This window comes from Ambystoma mexicanum, chromosome 1p (genome assembly GCF_040938575.1).
Source record: "Ambystoma mexicanum isolate Mex_15411 chromosome 1p, UKY_AmexF1_1, whole genome shotgun sequence".
Classification (NCBI taxonomy): domain Eukaryota; kingdom Metazoa; phylum Chordata; class Amphibia; order Caudata; family Ambystomatidae; genus Ambystoma; species Ambystoma mexicanum.
This window is the reverse complement of record NC_090921.1, coordinates 1,207,356,405-1,207,378,484: the sequence shown is the minus strand read 5'-3', so window position 1 is coordinate 1,207,378,484 and position 22,080 is coordinate 1,207,356,405. Positions and strand designations below refer to the sequence as shown.

The following is a 22,080-nucleotide window of genomic DNA, read 5'->3' as shown; positions in this document are numbered from 1 at the left end:
TCGAAATAGCGAGGAAGTTCGACATACCTCCACCTGCATCAAAGAATTAGTCAAAGAAGGGAACATCATCTAAAATGACAAAACGAGTCCAGAAGTAGTGGAGACTAGTTTTGTCAGGTCTGAAAAGAATAACAACAAGACTGCAAGGAGGGTGATAACCCTCAACAACAGGATTGCTGAGGAATTCAGTTTTCGTGGAAGAGGGAGAACATTTCAAGCATAAAACAGAGGAGGAACATCAGGTTTTCAAGTATACCGTGGAATTTCTTGTGGCCACAATCTGAGAGGGGGGAGTGGATGTTACAGATGTGGAAACACCAATCATTTTGCCAGAGACATTGACTGCATGGCCAGGTTTATAGAATGTAAATGATTTAGTAGAAGGAGATATATTTCTAGATGTTGAAGTTTTTGGAGTTGCAAAATAAGAAGCTTCGTAGTTGAGGGTGAGGAGGATGATGTTGAGGTTTGTGAAAGGTTCAACATCTTACAAGTGATTGATGCTGTCTCTGCAGTGAATGAAGTCAAGGTCAAGAAGCCTAGAGCCATTATTGGAATAAAATGTTGTTAGACAGTGGGGCAGATTACACGTTGACAAGTAAGAGTTCTTGGCAAGATAATTTGAAAAGCTGCACATTGAAAGAGGTTAAAGTCAAAGCCAATGCTTATGGTGAAAACCCCATTGTTATTATTGGAGCACTTGATGCTGAAGTGAGCTTCAGAAGAAAGATGGTTAAATCCAAAGAATGTGTTACAGATGTAGGTGGAAACCTACTGCCATGGACATATCAAGTGACTTTTGGTATAAAGTTGGATCCCAATTGCGATGAACAAGTGTATAATTAATAGTGAACAGATTAAACAGAGTGACAATAATGAAATAGAGAAGTGGATACCTAAGGTTTTTCACAATCGGGTTGGATGTTTGAACAAGTTTGTTCATAAAACAAAGCTTAAGAGGAATGTAATTCCCTTTGCTGCCAAATTTTGTCCTCTACCATTAGCATGTAAAAAGGAAGTTAAAAAGGAAATTGAGAGAATCTTAAAGGAATGGGTCATTGAAAAAGCAGAAGTTTCAGAGTGAGTTAGTACCATTGCTATTGTTAAGAAGCCAAATGGATCAATGTGTTTGTGTATAGATCTCAAGAATGATGAGATGATCACTGATCATAATGGTTCCAATATATCCTCTTTATTAGATCTATGCCCTTCTTATGACTATGTGAAAATACATCCTTCTTTGTATGACATCCTCACATTCATAATGCATGTGGGAGTGTTCAAGTGTGTCAGGATGCCTTTTGGCCTTATTTTTGCAGCCAGTGTTTCCAACATGCCATGCACAGTATTTTAGGAAGCCAGTGGTTTCAAACGATGATGTAGAAACATTAGGTGATGAAAGGATCAGTGACATGTTTGTTGTTCAGGAATCTCTTTAGGAGGATGAGTGGTTGGCAGCAAATGGGGAAGATGCTGACTACCAGGAGGCTATGAGGAGGATGTTACTGAAGTGGAGGTGTAACATTGAAGGGGATGAAAGAGAAAAGCTCAGAGAATATCAGAGAGTCAAAGATAAGCTGTGTGTCATAGACAATATGTTGGGTACAGCGACGGGTGGTGCCTGAAGGTATGCATGAGAAGGTTGTGGATCTTGGTCATAGGTCCCACATGAGAATCAGTAGGATGAAAGTACTTATCAGAATGGATTTCTGTTGGTCAGGGATGGACTCATGTATTGAAACAAGGATAAAAGACAACAAGCAATGCATAGATAGCGACCAAGTGTTGGGAATGAGAGTGCCTCCTATGGTGATACAAGATAGTCTGAGGATGGTGTGGGACATCATTGACATTGATTTGTTAGGACCCTTAAACTTTCGTAGCACGCGGGATGTGTTTGTCATAGTTGGGATGGATTTGCTCACACAGTGGCCAGAGGTTGGTATAATTAAAGACATCAATTTTAAGAATGTAATTGCATTACTTGAAACAATATTTTGGAAGGAAGGATGGCCTGCAGCAATTGTATCAAACTATGGTCCACAAATTGTTTTGGGTGAATTTCATAGTTGGTTGGTCAGGACGAAGGTCAAACACAAGAGGACAGCGCTTTACCACCCAAAAAGCAATGGGTGTGTAAATGATTTGGATGGAATACGCATGGCAGTGCATTTTGGTAGAGATTGGAGGAAGGAGAGTATTTCAGTATAGGAACACTCCCCATCCAGTGAATGGTGTCACTGCCTTTGAGCTGATGCATGGTCGGAAGCCTTACACCCATTGATACCTTGATGGATAGGATGTGCAAAAACTGTGGGCGTGGATATCCAGTCTGTGAAAGAAAAGATGAGACATAGGGGTGAGCAGAGCAAAAGGTGGTATGACGGGAGACAAGGTTGTAGTTTGAAAAGTGTCAAGAAGGGGGACGAGGTAAAGATAAAACTCCCAAGGTGGACCAGGAAGACAGATAATAAATTATCTGAAACCAGGACAGTGTTAGATGATCACGGTAATACAGTCTGGCTGGAGCGGGGAGAAATTTGGAACAAAGAACGTGTAGTGAAAATATAACCTGTGTAAATTTCCCTGAACAGTAGGGAAGGAGGTGTGATGTAATTTGTAAATAGTTTGTACTGTACATAGTTCATGTTCACCAGTGCTCCTGTGACCCTACACCCATTCCACATGCAACACTGCCCTTAGTGACAATAACAATGTAGTTGCTTGAGAATGTTATAAGAAGACCTGTGGCAGTTGAGCGACTGGCCAGTGGAGAGAGCTGCAGTCTGACATTAGCTCCTGAATAACGCTTCATTTAATTACCTGATCGCCTGGATCATCTGTTGAATATACTACTTAGCTTGCCATAACAGGAGAATTTCTGGAGGTTTTCGATTTTACTTGTAACCATAACGTCCCTTTTACAACGTTTTTCACAGACCATATATATATATATATATATATATATATATATACACACACACATTTGACCTGAGAACACCACTTTTAATCAGAAGCAAATAAACGTATACTATGAAGTATTTGCTTGAACCATCTTAAACCCCAAGCAAGAGCAGTTAGCTGCCAAACATTTTCGAATGCATTATGTGTACTGACTGCTTCTTCTGACTTGTCTTTGCATGTATATTTATTTAAGCATGCACATTTTATGTGCATACAATGCAATCAACCTTCTTCCCTTCAGTCCCACTACCACAGTGATGAAAGTGTTTAGAGCATAATCCACAAAGTTTCTAACCGATGGATGTGTTGCACAAGATTCCGATAGATTAGCCTGCCCATTGGAGGATGCTCCAAAACAGACTTTTTCAGATCACAGCAGCGGGTGTGGTTTGCCACCATTGTGGGGTTTCATCTCCCCCGAATCCCACATGGGACACACCTTCACCTCCACCCGGCCTCCTCCTGGAATCCACCCTCCCCCCCCCCCATGTGCAGTGGTGCGATTTGTCTTTTCCAGTTTTTCTGTCTGCACGCCCCCATTGTGGCTTGCCCCAAAAACTCAGTCTCTGACCCTCTTCTCACCCCCACCCAACAGGATGACCATACCCTCCCTGACTCCTTTCAGTTGCCCATCCGACTTTTAAAGCCCCTGACTCCCTACCCCAAAATCCATTTACCTGCCCCTGAATACCTTGTTCCGTTCGGCTGTGTGCTATGCCAGCCCTTCTCCTTTCACGGTACAGTGTACTTTGGGCAGGCCCTATTAGAGGTGGTCCAGGAAATGCAGTCTAAGAGTGTATTCCGATGGCCAATATCCTTGCTACAATTACATATGTGGAGTGAACTAGGTAAGTATAGACCAGTCCGTCCACAACGTGTTCAGCATGTGCACATGACATCAATTTGAATGTACCTGGAATGGGTTGCACCAAGGTTTTTGAGCTCTTCAAGTTCTGAATACATGTTTTGTTTGAATTGCCTAAGTTAATTCTCATAGTTGAGTGGCAGGTGTACAATGATTGAGGCTTACTTTCAAAATAATATGAGTTGTTTGCTTCTCAGGTGTATGCACATTGTGTTAGAAGAAGTAGACTGAACCTCATTTTAGCAAGAAAAAGTCGTACATAGTCTGTGGTGAACAGAATTCATCACTATCAGAGAAGACATGGGGAGAATGACCAACGACAATGACTGCCCATTAACCCCTGTGAGCATGTTGTATGAATGCAAGACGGAGGCAGTGTACGATAACTTACATTTCAGTCGGGTGTGAACAATTTTCTAAATGCAGCCCCTTTAAATTAAGTACATTAAAGAAAAGGTCATGAAAGCTTAACTTTGGATGATCTACCAGAGATAAAACCCCCCTGTTTAGACACTCACAATCCGAATTAATTGAAAGCTGCCCTGAAGAATGCTTAGATGCAGGATTAAGCCACTGGATTTAAATATATTTAGAGCACATTTGAGTCCAACATATATGTTTCTTGATAAGGAGAATGTATGTGTCATACCACCCAGAGACTGAAGAGACAGAAGGCATTTGGGGGATAATTAAGGTTTGAGGCTGAAGTTGCTGCTTTGTCTGTGAGCTTCGCAAACTCTGGCTCATGGCCATGGAGAAGTGGCTGAGCAATGGTATAATGTGAATTTGTTACTTTATATCTCTCTGCAGGCTTTTGACTTCCTCTTTGCCGAATACGGCGGTAAAATAGCTGAACTAGTGAAGGATGAATACAAACACATATTTGATAGTGTGCCTTTTGAAGACAAAACACGGTAAGAAAACACACTTTATACTTCTTTTAATAATACAGGTATGATAGGAAGCAACATTGCAGAAGTAGTGACATTCACATACGATACTCCTGGCTACCAGGAGGAGTGTATTGTGATCCATAACCCTGGTAGTTCTTTATTTCAGTTTATTATGCTGTAGCAATCCTTAAGCGCTTGAATGGTTGAGCGATGACAACAGTCCATTGAGAATACTTTGAAAGGAGGAGGGAAAAAAGGAAACGGTACAAGTGAGAGGGAAATGTGTAACATGATGGTACTCTATGCAGTGTCTTTTTATAGTGCCTCTAGCAAGCGTAGGTCACTTTATGAGGGTTCAGTTGTTAAAGAAGGGGGTGGGAAGGGAGAACAATAACATGTGGTGTTAGGTGCCTTCAAAATGCTTATGCCACCTGTATACTACTTCATAAAGCTAGCCAGGAACATGACATTGGTAAGGAATTTAAAGCTTTAAGGGTGATTCAAAAACTGTCCACACACGAATTCCTTTTAAAAATTACAATGAAATGACAACTGACTTGTGTCACATATGGACTCAAATACACACCAACTCTCGAAGAATGTTCAAGGGTTATTATTTAAATGTTTGAAAAGGGTCTCATTAAGGATCATCCCCCTTTCTCTTGTCTCGCATGGGCTTTGACCTCGCTAGTGCAGATGTCCCTAAATCCAAGTTGGTAACTTGAGATCCGTAGCTCCTGTCATCTGGCTGGATAGTGATGAGTGCGTAAGGTCAAACTCCTTATCCCAATGTCTCAGTGGATGCTCACTTGGGGTTCCACAACGACAATGGCCTTAAGCAGCTGTGCCTTCCAACCACCCAGGTATCACTTGTTTAACTTTCACACTCTTGTACTCTTCACTCTGATGTTATTTCCTTCCTTTTCCTCTCTCCTACTTTCCTTCCTTTTCCTCCTCTCATTCTCCCTTTTCTGTGATGTTCTCCCCCTCGCTCTGTTTCTGTGATGTGTGTCCTTCTCACGCCTACTTCTACTAATTCTCTCTGCTCTTCACTACTTTACACTCTCATCTCTACTACTCTACACTGTCCACTACTCTCCACTACCACTATTCTCCAGTACGTGTGACTCCCCTCTTCAGTACTCCATTTCTCTCCACAGTACTCTGCATTCCCTGCTCCACTGCATACCATCCCTTCTCCTCTCACAATCACCCTTCTTTCACTCTATAATGTACCCATTCACACTCACTGTCACATACCCTTAGACATAAACCTAACCTCTGTCACTCTCTTCACTCACCATACACTCACTCACACATCCAAGTACCACTGTCTCTCACCAACCAATACCTCACCTTGCACACACGCTCTGTGATTTTACTACACACTTTGCTGCACCATCCTTCCTCCACCTTGTCTGCCATTGTGCCGTCTACTCCCTAGACCTCACTTGAACAACCCACACTCCCCTTGTCTTCATGTGTCCCTTTATTCTCCACCTTGCCCTCCCATTGGCCCTTCCGCTGGGCTGGTCTTCTGGGCCAATTTCTGCATTGCTTTACCTTGTGGAGCTGGTAACAGCAGTGGGAAAACATAAATTACCCCTTAAGCTCTTCCCCCTTTGTGAACAAGTGTCTGCCTGTGTCTTGCAATGGTGGGCCACTATATGGGAAGTCAATTTTAGAGTTTGTTCTTGATGCATGATGAGCGTCCTGACTGCCCTTTTTCTTCAAGGATCTCTCCACTTGCAGTATGTTAGTCACCACCTCTCCCGCCAGTGGATTTCCTGCGCCGCTCATTACCACAAGGGTTTCTGTTTATTGTGATTCTAAAAAACAAAGTGAGAAAACACTGGTTAATATCTGAGAAGGTAGGTATGGGGTGATAGAAAGTGGTACTCATTTAACAGGCCCATGTGGATGGGTCAATGACTGGGGGCCTCCCAACTTCCTCAACCCAACTCTGGCACAGCGTAAAAATATGCATGGGTCCAACCCTTTGAGAGTGCGCTATGACCACTTAAAGTCACTAGAGCGGCAAGCTTGGTCACAAATTATACAAGGTCTGCCCATAAAGACCTGCGACAAGTGAAACAAAAGGTAGATTGGTACTGGCGAATCGCGATTTGCCTCTGTAATAATGGTTGTACAAAAATATTATAAAGACAAATCAGTCTTGTCAAGTCTTCATCTGCTAATGATTTATTCACAAAGATCAGCCGACAAGTGTTTCGACCTAAGTCTTCCTCAAGGCTGATACAGTAACCATAGAACCGTGAACAAATAATGCAAATGGTTTTAGACGTGTATATACAAATGTAACAAATGTTGTTAACACACAAAGTGAAAATGAAAGTAAAGAAAATACATATTTGTTACAAAGCAAAATTATAAAAACAAGATGTTATTACGTAAAACAGAAGGTTACATGCCCATTATCATGTAACAAGTGAAGGGGTATGCAGCAGCAGGAAGAAGAGGCAAGAGCAATATGCCATAGTTGTTCACATATGAATTATTACAGATTATGCTCTGGCAGTGGATATGTGATACACCCCATTCTGTCATGACCACTTAGTCAAATCCCTCTGTGAATTAGTCTAGTGTTGGTTACTTTTAGTTCATGCATGGCATCTGTGAGTATATGGTAAGTATCAAGATTAAGATGTTAATGTCTGTTGTCATTCGAAGTATCTCATAACATCGCTAGTGTTGAACAAATCTGTCATCTGTGCCTGTTTGGCCGTTCACCATATTAAAACCTGGAGCCCAAATGAGTGCCATTGTGTAAAAAGAATAATTCAGACTCACCCTTTATATCGAAGGCTAGTTATGTGGATCCTGGCATATAAAGAAAAATAAAAGATATATAGATGACTCCCTGCGGAGCCCCTAATGTGTGTGACATTACCCGGTGAGTAAATCAGCTTGCTGTCTTACCAGTATATGGAATGTTGGCTAAGTAGATAGAGTCATTGAAATTGTTTTTGCAAGTTCCTTGTGGTGCAGGGTTAAATCCAAAATTGGATCCCTCTCTCCTCATTGGTACCTGAATATGACCAAAGATAACCTCTGGCACAGGACTGGCTCTGGTGCAGGATTTGACCTGGCAAATGCACAGGTTGGTCCTGCCTCAGGTTGAGAGTGCTTCGAAATCCCCCCTTCACAGGGTCAGCTCTCTGATACACCTGCAGAAATGCAGTGATTAGTATTGGTTTCTAAATGTCTACTCATTCCCACACTACTAGAACAGCTGTGGTCTTCATAATTATGGTGAAACAGGCACAACAGTCTACTGACATGGATCAGGGTTGAAAGCCTGAGATCCACATTTTCGAGGGAGAAAAGACCAAAGATAATGTTTCTGAAATATCCTTCTGTCTTTTCTCCCCTGAACATTTCCAACTTGGCCCCCGGCACCCCACCCACACCTCCACCCCCCTACTTACCTTGCAGCCGCTGACTCGCAGTGTCCCTGCATTGCCTGTTCCCTTTCACTTCAGTGATCGGGACTGGCACTGCAGGGTCCTTTCCTTTTTGTTTTGGGATGGCTGCAGGGACACCCCCGTGCACAATATAGTGAGCAAAGGTGCAGAGGACACACCCACAGCCCACAGCACTGAATGCGTGATCTGGTCAAACTTTTCAGCTGATCAGAATTTCCGACCAGCCAAAATTCGGCCAAATCAAGCATACAGTCATTTATAATCGGTCATTTTGGACGTTTCCCACTGACATACTGTCAGTGTTTCTGATGTTGCCCGGATTGTTCTTTGACTTTAGCAGGCTGCTATAGGCTCAGTACTTGCTGGATTCCAACCGCTTGCCATCAGTGTAAAAGAAAAAGGTACAGCAAGTATGTTAATATGTGCACAATCACATCACTGAAGGACACCTGGCGAACTGGAGGATGGGACAACCACCTGTAAAGTGGGCAGGTGCAGGAGCTTAATTCTGCTTTTTCAATAGACACTAGTTATAACGTGGAAGATGATTGGCCAATAGAACCGAAAAACACTCATAGCAAGCCATCACCAAAAATGAAATTGAATATGCAGAGTGAATTGTTTTCTAGTTCAGCCATTTAACAAACTATACAATAAGGGTTCTATTAAAGTAAAGCATAAAACATTCCTGCTATGTTGTGAAGTACGAACAGTACACAGAAGGAGACTAAATCATGACTCCCAGGTTCAGGCAGCGAGTGGGTAGTCTAGTAAAACTGGCAAAGATCAAAACCTGTACATTCACCCACTACCCATGTCAACGTCTCCTAGGCAACCAATCCTGATTTGTGACCTGGCGAATCAAGCACTATAATCTCTGCATCAGTCACAATGCCTGCCACTCCTCTATATAATCACACTACCTTAAAAAGTTTGATTTTCTTTGGATTGTGTGGATTTAGAATTGAGCAATCATAAGCACTACAAAATGTGTTGCTGGGCAATAAGCTCAAGAAACAAAAATGGCGCATTTTGGTTTGTATGTGACTGTGGATCTAATTTACTAAAGAAGCACTAGGTCCTTTCTAACAACTTTGCACGAGAAAGAACATTGCACGGACGTAAAGAATCGCTGGGATTCGATTCATAGAATCAAAAGTGCAAAGAAAACTGCAGCGCAAAGAATAATGAGTTGTGCCCAGAATGCCCACAACATGCCCCATGGCAAGCAAAAATCAGCAGTGTGAAACATGGCAAGCAAAAATGTGCGCTGTGAAACAACCTTTGCACTAGGCCCATGTAAAAAAGTAATCAAGGATTATTTACAAGTACTAACCTTTAAATCCACTCATCTCCTGCGACTCACAAATCCTCATCCCAGTACCCCTGCGAAACTGTGCCCCAACCCCCTAACTCAAAGCAGCACCTCCAAACCCTTACGAAACTGTGCATGGTCCCCTAACTCAAAGCAGCACCCGCGAACCCCTGAGAAAGTGTGCCTCATCCCCCAAACTCAAAGCAGCACCCGCGAACTCCAGAGAAACTGCGCATCATCCCTGTAGCTCAAAGCAGCATCTGTAAACCCCAGAGAAACTGCGCCTCGTCCTACTCACTCAAAGTGGCACCTGAGATCCCTGGAGAAACTGTGTCTGGTCCCCCTAACTTAAAGCAGAACCCCTAGTCTGCCACCCTCCCAGTGCCCCACTGACCACTGCCCCAACCTCCAAACCCAAGGCAACACCCTCTAGTCCACCCTCCTCCCAGTACCCCACTGACCACTGCCCCTACCCCAAACCCCAGGCAGCACCCTCTAGTCCACCCTCCTCTGAGTCCCCACTGAGCACTACCCCAACCTCCAAACCCAAGGCAGCACCGCTAATCCACACTTCTCCAAGTACCCCACTAACCACTGCCCCAACCGCTAAACCCAAGGCAGCACCTGCTAGTCTTCCCTCATCCCAGTACCCCACTGACCATGTCCCCAACCTCAAAACCCAAGGCAGCACCTGCTAGTCCACCCTCCTTCCAGTACCCCACTGTCCATTGCCCCAACCTCCAAACCGAAGGCAGCACTTGCTAGTCTGCTCTCCTCCCAGAACCCCACTGCCCCAACCCCAACCCAAGGGAGCACCAGCTAGTCCACCCTCCTCCCAGTAACACACTGCCCCAAACCACAAACTAAGGTAGCACCCGCTAGTCCGCCCTCCTCCCAGTACCCCACGGACCACTGCTCCAGCCTCCAAACCTAGGGCAACACCCACTAGTCTGCCCTCCTCCCAGTAACCCATGCCCCAACCCCCCACAATCCCAGGCATCACCTGCTAGTCCGCCCTCCTCCCAGTACCCCACTGACCACTGCACCACCCACAAAACCCAAGGCAGCACCAGCTAGAAAATCCTCCTCCCAGTACCTCACTGCCCCAACCCTGCAACCCAAGGCAGTACCGGCTTGTCCGCCCTCCTCCCAGTACCCCACATACCACTGCCCCAACCTCCAAACCCAAAGGAACACCCACTAGTCCACCCTCCTCCCAGTCCAATGTGTATCACCAACCTAATGCAACTCCTCTGGCCTGCCTCCTCGGTGAAGTACACCTGCAGGTATCCTCCTGCAACATGAATGCCTGGGTGCCATGCTGTTGCACCCAGGATCATAGCGTCATCCAGTGCTCCCTGTTGGAACACACTCAGCTGCACATCAACAGGACACTTTACTGTTGCACAAGCTACACTTTGGCCACTCGAAGTACATGTGACATAGTGCACAAGTGATGATTGTTGCCCACTGATCCACAGTGAGGGCACACACCCCTCCTCAACACCCACACTTCAATATAGACATACCTGTGAATGAAGTGTGGGCACATCCACACTGACAAGCAAATGCCAAAGGAACAGCTAAACATCAGTGGACCAAAAAAGAAAAAAACTCAACATACAATCAACTGAACCTCCAGTAGCAAATGGACAGTGGTGAATGAGCTGTCACCAGATACAACAAACATCTAAACCATGTGGAACATGTGACAAGACACATGAATAAGTCAGTAGCCAGCTCCAATGAGAGATGCCAAACACCATCATGAACCATTTTACCCATTACCAAAAGCATCCCTGGATTGACACCAAAAGTCACTCAACCAACAATAACACACCAAAACCAAACATGGAATGGCAAAAGAGAGCTAGCCCTTGTAACTTCCAGTCATTTTGTCTGTCCAAGTTAATGAATAGAATGCCACCATGTCTCACATCACTAAACACCCATGAACCTATTAACCAATCGAGTACAAAGTCAACCACTGCAAAGCACGAAAGTAGGCAAGCAACAGATGCGCATGACAAAGCTGTCAAACACGTGGATCTTGAAGCATCTAACCTCCCCAAATCTACAGTAGATCACCCATGTTCATCAAACATGGATGCAACATCTATCACTCACACAGAGAATGCACACATGTCCCCCAGCAACCATCAAAGTAACAACATGGCACACACAGTGAAGCCCTAACCCACATGAAAGCCATAGGACATACTCACTTGGAGGACATGGCCAAACAAAATCTGAACATGGACAAAGAGACAGCAAGCAGTGTACTAGAAGCGTGATAAAATATGTACAAAAAACTGGGAAGGGAAACATTGTCCATGGGACAAAAAAACATAAGAGCAAAATGAAACCTACTCCTACAGACTATTAACAACCGGCAGCGGGCTAGTCCAATGTGATGTTGGACAATGCCCCGACCAAGCTCGATCCCCTCTATCTCTGCCACCTGCAGGTGGGCCTCCATTGTTGCCTGGAGGGCTTGCAGAGTGTCCCTCATCAGACACTCTATCTCCTGTGCTGTCTGCAAAATTCCCTCAAGATAGCACTTTGCCTCCTTGCCATCCTCTCCTCCTCGGCCATGGCCCTGGCTATTGCTGCATCACATCACACGCCCTCTGCCTGTCCACCTCCTATTGCCTCACTTAGGCCACATGGGTGGACTACCAGAGCCCACAGGTGCTGATGTGCCTCCTGCCTCACTTGCGCAAAGTCTGTGCTTGTTTGCCTCAACCAATGGGCAGTGCTCTGCAGAATTTTCATCCTTACTGTCAACATCTGCTGCTGCCTGGCAAGGTACTACCTTGCGTGTGCTGCAAAGGTACTCCCTATGACTGGATGACAGTTGTTGTCCGGAGAGTACGGCACCTGCAAAACCCTCAACTGCCTGCTGTCCCTCCAATGCCTGCTTATCTGCGGGCTCCGGGTCAGGCTCAGCAATCACCTCCTCTGCCATCATATGGACTTCCACCTCAATCAGGGAAACAGGCACATCCAGACTGAATGATGGTGGCACTGGTGGACATAAGGCTGTGGTGGTAGATGGTAGTTGGCAAGGAAGCCTAACTAGAGGATGACTGGGGCAAAGATGAGGAGGAGGAGGGGGCCATTGCAGTAGCCAGCCCAAAGAGACAACCGAAAAGTAGTGCACCTGCAAAGTGGGTGGGACCAAGACTGATCTGCATATTGTATTTCCCTTTCTGTAATGGCGTAGCAGGTGAAGAACGATGGTCTGGATGGTTGAACAGAGCAATGCCATAGTTTAAGATTCATTCTAAACCTTCCAGCCATAACCTCTTTGTTTTTGCACCTACAAAGTGTGCCATGTGGGCCCATGAGGATGTTGTACACGCACCTCACAAGATGCCTGCACAACTTCACGCATCAAAGCCTGCTGCCTAAAGACACCCTTCATCAGGGTCAGCAAAACATCCTGGATGGCCACTTCTGCCAGCATCACTGCCATGGTTTGGGTGGAGTCAACATGGAAGGTGGTTAGTGCTGCAGCAGATGGCCCAGGGACAGGAAGTTGTGCCAACCCCTCCACGGTAGACTGCACATCCTCACGTCTCAGGGCCAGGGGTGCAGCCTGCAAACCCCCCTCAGTGCCCCAACATGACCCTGTGGGCTTGGCTGCAATGGCCTCCTCCTCTTACACCTCCATAACCCTGATGCCTCCAGAGGGGCATCCATCCTTTTGGGCCCCTATGTGTCGATGGCACCAACCTGTCCCACCACTGCTGTGGTGTCCCCCACAACGATCAAATCCTGGGACTCACCATCAGCAGCTTTGCCCAGTCTTGACGTAGACAGTCAACATTGACAATGCATGTGTGGCATACACAATAGTAACAGTAGCATGAAATAAGCACAAGTCAACCAGCAAGTGCCCCAAACACACATGCGCATGCCCTGCAGTCAGTATGAATACACAGGAACACACCAGGGTACCGTGATTCCACAGGAGAACAGGGACAACAATGTATATCAACAAACATTCTCCTGGATCCAACGAGTATGTTCAAATATTGAAATGTGTTTCTGCAAACACCTCTTACTCTATGTGTAGCAGCAAAATAACATTGTCAATATGTCTGGAAGGCACACAAACTAAGACTTCACCCCACTAGACCGCAGTGTTTGAAAATAAATAAATCAGTTAAATGAGAATTATGCAACATAAAACCACTTTCAATGATAACATGAAGTTGTAAAATAGATCTTATTCATTCATAGATAAAATGCATACAAACATATGTGTGTGTGCTATGACAAACAACAATACATGACATGGAAACGTCAATTTGTCAAACAATTACATGTACATTTCATAAAACCATACAATTATACATAATGCAATATTAGTTTAGTTCACCACAGACCTATAGTCCACACCACATCCTTAGGGTAGCAGACACCACTGGGCTCTCTAATAAGATGTGCCCCAAACTGTTGTTAGTATTTGCAACTAAGCAAAAAGTAATAAGACCAACTAGATGCCTAATACGTGCACAGCTTTGTGTCTATTGGTACTGACCTATTGTGATAATAGATCCATCCAGCCACTAGGGCCAACACTAGTTCTAGTTTTGACTATCCAAAACAGTCTTCCTCAGGCCAAAGAAACAGGAGTCTGAATGCTTCACTCTGCAACCAAGTCGCCCTCCAACTCAGGCACTCTGTTCTACGCGGGTATACCAACTGTAAAACATAAACGTGCAAACACTAATCAGTATGAATACAGTCACACAAGTGTAGGGAAAATGATGAGTGACAATTACGAGACATGCACATGTGAACCCAGCACATTGATGTGTGGCCACATACACATGGCAACAAATCATTCCACATCACAAGACCAATGCTGCAGTACCCGAAGTGCACCGTTCAGGCAGGGCAGTGGGAAGTGCACCTGGGCACGTGTTTCAGTAGCACCACAGCATGGCTCACAATATCACCTCACCCGCTCGCATTGACATACATCGCCGATGACGTTTTATTATTTGACTGCACTCCCATTGGGTAACAACGTTTATTGAATGCCTTTGCGTTGTTTGTGGAGTGGGATTCTCTGAAAGTAAATTCAATTCAAATACAGGTCCTCCGATGCTCAAAAGGTGGGAGTGCCTCCAAATACGTGTGACATATTGGCAGTGACCCAGTAGATGAAATAAATTATATGATCTATTTAGGTATCTTGGTGACGTCGAAACCAAATATTGGGAAGTACCACGCTTGGCTTAAAGATAGAGCCTCAGCCTTGGCCAATGGGATTCAAGGGGTAGACTCCAGATTTGGGAAATATTCCATCAAACCAGCACTTCCATACTATTTGGGGAAAATGATTCCTAAACTATTTTATGCCATGGAATGCTATGCTCTACGAGTATTGGAGTCCTTCCCGCAGCTTCTGGCATTAATATGGAGACAGTTACTTAAGTTGCTAAATTCATTACAATTGATATTGTCTTTTACGATCTAGGAATTGTTTCTCTCAAAGCACGAGCATTTTGGAAAATGTTGTCGCTTCTACGCAAAATGTAATGCCCTGTGATAGACTGTTTGTTGATCTACGAGATATTTTACAAAAAAATGAAACTATGTGGCTAAAAGAAATGTATAACTTCTGTAACAATCTTTGGAAAGAAATTGGGAGCTCTACCAAAGAACTGTTTGAGCGTCCAGATTCTACTAAGCATCTTCTTTATACCTTTGACTTGATCTGTACTATTGAGATGTCCATTGCTTTTCCTCACTTTACCATTTAAAAAATTAGCATAAACAATTGGCATTCTCGCCCCTTTTCTTTCTTTGTGTCCTGACATAAGTATATGCTCCTTGTTTTGGAGATTCTGATGGGGTTTGATACCAACTTAACATACATTGGTCCAATATAGAATTATAAAGGAGGATTAGGCGACTTGTCGGTTCTGTACATGCAGGATGTTGTAGAAACTATTGAACATCTGATATCATAGTGTCCTGCCACTCAGGCGCAATGCTTGAATCACTTAAGGAGCGTCTGTGGATTATTTTCTATGATGCAAGGTGACTTGATTTGGGCCGCCTGTCTAGTCGGTTGCTCCAATAATAGATTAATTGCAGCTACGAATTTTATTATGGCTTTGCACCTTTCCTAATCCTTTTAAACAGTGATAATCTGATGGATGATTTGTGATGAAATATGCGTTTTTATTAACTGATTTGAGTATTGATCTTAATAATGAAATACTGTTTATTGCATGTCTTTTAAATTTAAATGTGTATGTTTAAGGTTTTTTATTAACCAACAACAATAAAAAAAAGAAAAATTACAATATATTACCAGAATCTACAAATATCGATGAAGGGCACAGCAGAAATGTATTTCATCGATACTCACATTAATTATTATACATCATAGTATTGCATCTTTAACACAGCAAAAAGGCTCACTGTCAAAACGATTACAATGTAAAAAGTGTATTTAATTTTTCTACAGCAATTCAAAACTTGATTTTTCAAGAATATGTATATTTAAAAAATACCAGTGATACTTATAAATGTACGTAGAAGCATATTGCGATTATAGAATGATTTATATATGAAATATTATGAATACCTCATCCTTTTCCCATGCAACCAGAATTTTCGCACCCTCTGGTGGTTCAGCCATGTGACTGTAAAACCTAACAGTTCATTTTGCGACTTCTCTTTGGAAACATGTTTCACCTCCGAGACCAATCCTTCCTCCTTCCCAGGGGAATTGGTAGCCTCATGACATAAAATACCATGACATCAGTCACTTGGGGACCAGTTGCTTTGGTTTTATGTGCTCTGTATTTCTTTGGTTTTATACACAAAACTATTTGGCGACATCAAGGGTACATGTTCCCTAGTCTTTCATGATTTTAAGTGTTTCCCTCCTTATTCACCGAAAGACCTCTTTCCTTCTACTGCCTTGTTTTCCCCAAATATCTACAACATAGTCATTGCATTGCTTGGTACCTGCTGTTTCATTCTAAGTGATCATTCTCTGCTACGGGCCAGTGTGCACACAGTCTGACCATGTCCTTCTGACTGCACCTCAGCTTTACATTATTTTCACCAGCATGTGTCCTGCACCTTGCAAAGTTTAGACTAATGGTAAAAATACTACTTGTTATAATGTCCATTGCTCAAGGTATGGGAAATGGTTGGGCTCTGTGTTCTTAGCGGATCCCCGCACAGCCTCTCACACACCCTTCAAGGACTCTGAACGGTTTTATGTGATTATCCCGAATATTAAAGAGCACACTCAAAAAGGCACATTTATTTCGGCTGATTTTGTGCGGCCTTTAATATTCGAAATACAATTCCTCACCCCACCCTTTGAAATCGGCTTTTCACCCCTGAACCACCTTCTACCTCTGCCCCACCCCAACCCTGCCTCACACATGAACCTTTTATCCAGCCTGCGCCTCACATACAAATACACACAAACTCACACACACACAGACACACTCCTTCTCCCTAGTCCCTACACCACCACAAACACTGTCCCTTTTCATACACACACGCACGCAGGCATGCAAACACACACTTACCTGAAACCCATCTTCCCCGACCATCATGGCCTGCCTGTCAGCTGCTGCCTGCACTCGTGTGGAGCAGGGGTGTGACAGGTAAGATTTATAAAGACCGCTCTGAGTGTTCTCAGGGCGGTCTTTCTAAATTGGTCTTTTTCCTTTTTACTTAATAGCCTCTGACCTTGCCTGTGCAGCGTCTGCGATGAGATGAAGTGAAGTGTATTTTTCTATCGAAAGTCTGGAGGCCCATTGTATCCCAGTATCTTCACGACACACAATGCTGCATCTATCATGTGGCTTATTCCACACAAACACAAAATTCAGCAAATAGCTACTGGTGTTGCTAACACACATTTCTATACATTCCCTAATACACTCTCCATCTACTGCCTATAACACCATATTAGAAGCCTTTCAAGTACATGAGATAACAAGTGCTACTCCCTCTGCATATGAGTCTGTCCTACTTCTAATGCACTGCTACATACTAATCACCAACTCCATTATTCTTCATTGCGTGCACTCCCAATGTGGTCTCTTAAAGTAGAACAATATTGTGATGCTGGAAATGCCTTTTGGAGAGACAGGGCCTCCTAGTCCTTGTCCTCCATCTTCTCTGTGTGTGTTTTCTGTATATATTCTGCCACTGAGGTCCAACTTGGACCTCTGGCATTGCAGCTCTCCATTCTTCCTTTGGGTGAACAATGTACCCCTTATGTGCATTGTTGGGCAGCTGTGTGTTGCCCACAGAACAGGCTATGTGCTGGTGGCATCTACTTACTGACTTGACAGTGGCTTTAAGTGTCCTCCATTTTTGGGACACCCATGCCCTGCCATAGGAATGGAATGCAAGATAGCTACTGTAGCCTCTTGGTTTCTATTGCCTTTACACTTTGTTTCCCAAAGTCCTGGGTAGCCTTGACTCTGTCCCTTTCTCCCTGACTGGCTGTTGTGTGGAAATAACATACATGGTTCTGGGGCTGCATTCTGTCAGACTCACTGGAACCTTCCCATGGGCTGTGCATTGTGGGTATACCCTTTGGGTGGGGCATCTATGAATGGAGTCTGAAGTCAACTCACATTCTGTGTTGTGGGTGTCTCGTATTGGTGTGTGTGACATAATGCCTGCGCCAACCCTGACTGAGACTGGAGTGAATGCAGTGTAGTGTGCTGAAATCTGGGTGCTTATGTCAATCCACATGATGTGTTATGGTTGTCTGGTTTGGGTGAATGGCCTGAATGCCTGTGAGCCTGATTGGCTGCTTGCCTGCATGAATGCACTCATGAATGATTGGCTGACTGAGCCTGGCTCAGCCTGAGTATATGGGGAACACATTTGTATAACTAGGGAAATCGCACTCACCAATTTGTTCTGAAGCTGAATCTTGAAACTGACGCTGTTCTGAAGTTGAAAGCTTAAGCTTGTATCCTGGGTGCAGTCGGAGGAAGGGGCTGCAGCTGCATTTCTTCAAGGAATCTGAAGACAGCTGAACAAACACAAGGACAGAACCAAGAGAGGACCTGGACAGGTGACCTCTTCCTGACCTGATGAGGGACCATCGTGCACCTGCTACTCTTCATCAGAAGTACCCTGGAAGCCAGTTCTGTGTGCCTGGCATCTAGAGATGGGGCCTTTGTGAGTCCATAAGAGGACTGTTTCTACATCTTGATCCGAAGAAGTCCAGTCATGTCATCCAGGTTACGGAGGAGTGTTTGTGACTGCTGGAAGCCATGTTGCTGTCTACCGTTCAGAAGAGGGGGTATTCTGCCATAGTGCTGCTTGACACCCAGATCTGCGAAAGTTCCACATGATCAAAGAATCCTTCAAGGGACATCCTTGCCACGACAGCTGACCACTTTTTCCTGCTGAAGAGAATCCCAGTTTGCTGTGTGCAGAGGAAGTTCTGGCAGGTGGTTTCACACCGACAAAATCAGAAAAAGATGTCCTGGTGGTCCAGCCTTGGTTAGGGTCCATAGTCCAGTCCAGTGGGCGAGTCCAGGTCACCAGAAGCCATTCAAATTTCTGCGCTGCAGCTGCAGCACTGAAGATCCAAAAGTCAGTAAACCATGAAATCCGGAAACCCGACACCTACTTCTGCCAATGCACCCGTTGCCACCGAAAGGCATCCAAGGTCCCCATGCGTCTTATCTTCTTCAGCCAGGCATTTCGGAGTCAACAGCAAGTTTTACCTTCATGGGCCCTCCACAGCAGGAGTAACAACCTTCCAACAGAGAACACCGCGAAGACCAAAAGTGCTGCCTTTCTGACACTGTCTGGTTCCTCCTCTTATCTTGGCCTCGAGATCCCAGTGACTCCTTCTTGCAAAGGAGCTCCATCCTTCAGAGATCCTGTTGAGTAAAGCAAGAAACTCCACCACTTCGCCTGCCAAGGACCAAGGCTTCTGTGATGAGGAAGAGCGCCTTCCAGCCTCACAAATCATCCAGGGGTCCCGGATTCATCGTGGATCCTGTTCTACTGTGGCATCTAAGTTACTTTGGGGTGGTGGAACCTATAAAAAGAATAGCAAAGGATTATTGGACTCATTTGGATTGAGCTGTAATAGATGAGATCAAGTACAACCTAACTTTTTTGTTAGAGGTTGTCCAGGTGGGGGGATCCTCACTCAGTATCACTATTTAAGTCTAATGTAATTGTACTGCCTATGTTCTTGAACTAACCTGCCTTTCTTCCTTAATCTATGCAGGCACCCCTTGCTTAGTAATGCAAATGCTTTTTAAAGACTGTCAGCAGTTGGTGGATTTTTCGATGACTCCAAGTATTATGATGTACCACATACAATGTATATCATATTTCCATTATTTGAATAGAATTGCCAAAGTACAAAGTGTTATTATTTATATGTATATATTTTACTGAACCCACAGCCTACCTCTTTAATTCAAAGGATTAATTTTTCCCCCGTCCTGACCTGATCCTTGGTACCTGACCTTGTTCATACTATGTTGGTTTGTTTTCTGTCTTGTTTTCTGTTTGCACACAGAAGCCTTTGGGTGCCTTTCACTATATAAGAAATTAAATAATAACAATACAAATAATAATGATAACCTTATTTTTTATAAAGAAGCTCTGTTATCACCTAACATAGTGTTTGGACGTTCCTTTGTGACATACCATGGTTTATACAGAGTCCTTGGTGATTGGGAAGCTCTGCCTACGAGCTCCCCTGTGTGTCCCTGCAAGGGGTTAACTTTTTCAGCCCGGCGAAGGAGGAGGCGGGCCTTCAGGCACGAAAACCCTCGGAAGCGCGGAGCGCGCGGAGTCCGCAGAGTCCTTGGTGATTGGGAAGCTCTGCCTACGAGCTCCCCTGTGTGTCCCTGCAAGGGGTTAACTTTTTCAGCCCGGCGAAGGAGGAGGCGGGCCTTCAGGCACGAAAACCCTCGGAAGCGCGGAGCGCGCGGAGTCCGCAGAGTCCTTGGTGATTGGGAAGCTCTGCCTACGAGCTCCCCTGTGTGTCCCTGCAAGGGGTTAACTTTTTCAGCCCGGCGAAGGAGGAGGCGGGCCTTCAGGCACGAAAACCCTCGGAAGCGCGGAGCGCGCGGAGTCCGCAGAGTCCTTGGTGATTGGGAAGCTCTGCCTACGAGCTCCCCTGTGTGTCCCTGCAAGGGGTTAACTTTTTCAGCCCGGCGAAGGAGGAGGCGGGCCTTCAGGCACGAAAACCCTCGGAAGCGCGGAGCGCGCGGAGTCCGCAGAGTCCTTGGTGTCCTTTGTGGCACTCTGTGGGGGAAGCAGTCTACTTTTGCTGTCGGTGCTGCTTTGGTCTGTTTTGCCGACCTCAGCCCTCTGCTCACGGTTTTATTCTAACCTGTATGCACGCAAGGTATGGTGTCTGCCGCAGGTGTCTGCCGTTAATTTTGTGTCGTTATTTGTCCATTATCTAAGGTTTGCTGGAGGGGCGGGGGGGGAGAGACGGACTACGGCAGCTCCTTGAGCTGTCGGGCGTTCCCCGCCCTCCAGCTCCTGTGACTTTTGTCTAGTGCACCTGTGAGCTTCCCGGACCTTGGACCGGCTCTATAACCCCTGCCTTTGCATTCACAAGCTTTGTTTACATTTATTTATATATATTTTTGGAAACTTTATTTATTTCTGACTCTGTTTCTGTCTTGGAGAAGGAAGGAGGAAGAAAAAGTTGGGCCATAACCTCCTGCTATTGACTGCCATTGACTCATGTAAGGGTGGTCCTCACTTACCCCTATCCCGATCCGTGTATGGTTCTCTTACTACCCACCGCCCTTATACTTATTAATTGTGAACCTCCGTGCTCTAGTTAGCCTGATTTTAATTTTTATTTCATGGTTTTAATGTCTGTATAATATTTGATGTATTTAACCCATTTTACATTCACATATATATATATATACATATTTTATATGGGGCTCTTTATTAGAGCGTAATTTTCTTTTAATATTATATAGTATTATATAGTATTTAGTGCTTAATTTTGTAGAGAGTGAGAGGGGGCTGCGAGATTTTCTTTTTTCTCTCCCCCTCATCTCCTACCGTTACTCTACTTTTGGCTTATACAGGCTTGACCGGTTTTCTTTGTTTCCCGCCTAATTTTACCCATTTAAGTATCTAATATTTCTAATTTATGGGGAAGAGAAAAGCTGGAGAGGGAGGGGTTGGGGCCGGTGCTGGGGTGATCAGTAAAAGGGCGAAAAAACTCAAAAATGTCGCTTTTACCCATACCACCAAACCCCCTAAAGCAGTAACTAAAGCTAAAACCCTTCCGAAAGTTGGTGTAACACCATCCCAGAGATCGTTGGACTTCTATATGGATGCCATGGCAAATAAAATAGTTAACTGTATGAATGCGGTTGAACCTGCCTCTAGAGAGGTTGTCCCCCGGGGTGAGGGATTGGGTTTGGCGGATATGCAGGGACAGGGGATTGTAGATAGGGGTGTTGTGTTTAGGGGGGATGCGCCTGTCTTTGGTGTGGTGACGCCTCCTCATTTACTGTCGCAACCGACGCACCCCGTGGAGGGGGCATCCAGTACTAATGGTAGGATTTTGGCGGA

The 22,080-nt window shown here is 44.7% G+C and overlaps 1 protein-coding gene across 1 annotated transcript in view; it reads left to right on the top strand.

Moving 5' to 3' along the window:
• LOC138451817 (putative methyltransferase DDB_G0268948) overlaps positions 1–22,080 on the top strand; it is a 1,096,236-nt gene that overhangs the window by 882,393 nt on the left and 191,763 nt on the right. The window contains exon 5 of the mRNA XM_069604932.1: positions 4,640–4,743. Within this exon, the coding sequence (XP_069461033.1) occupies positions 4,640–4,743 (104 nt within the window). The remainder of the gene's footprint in view (positions 1–4,639; positions 4,744–22,080) is intronic.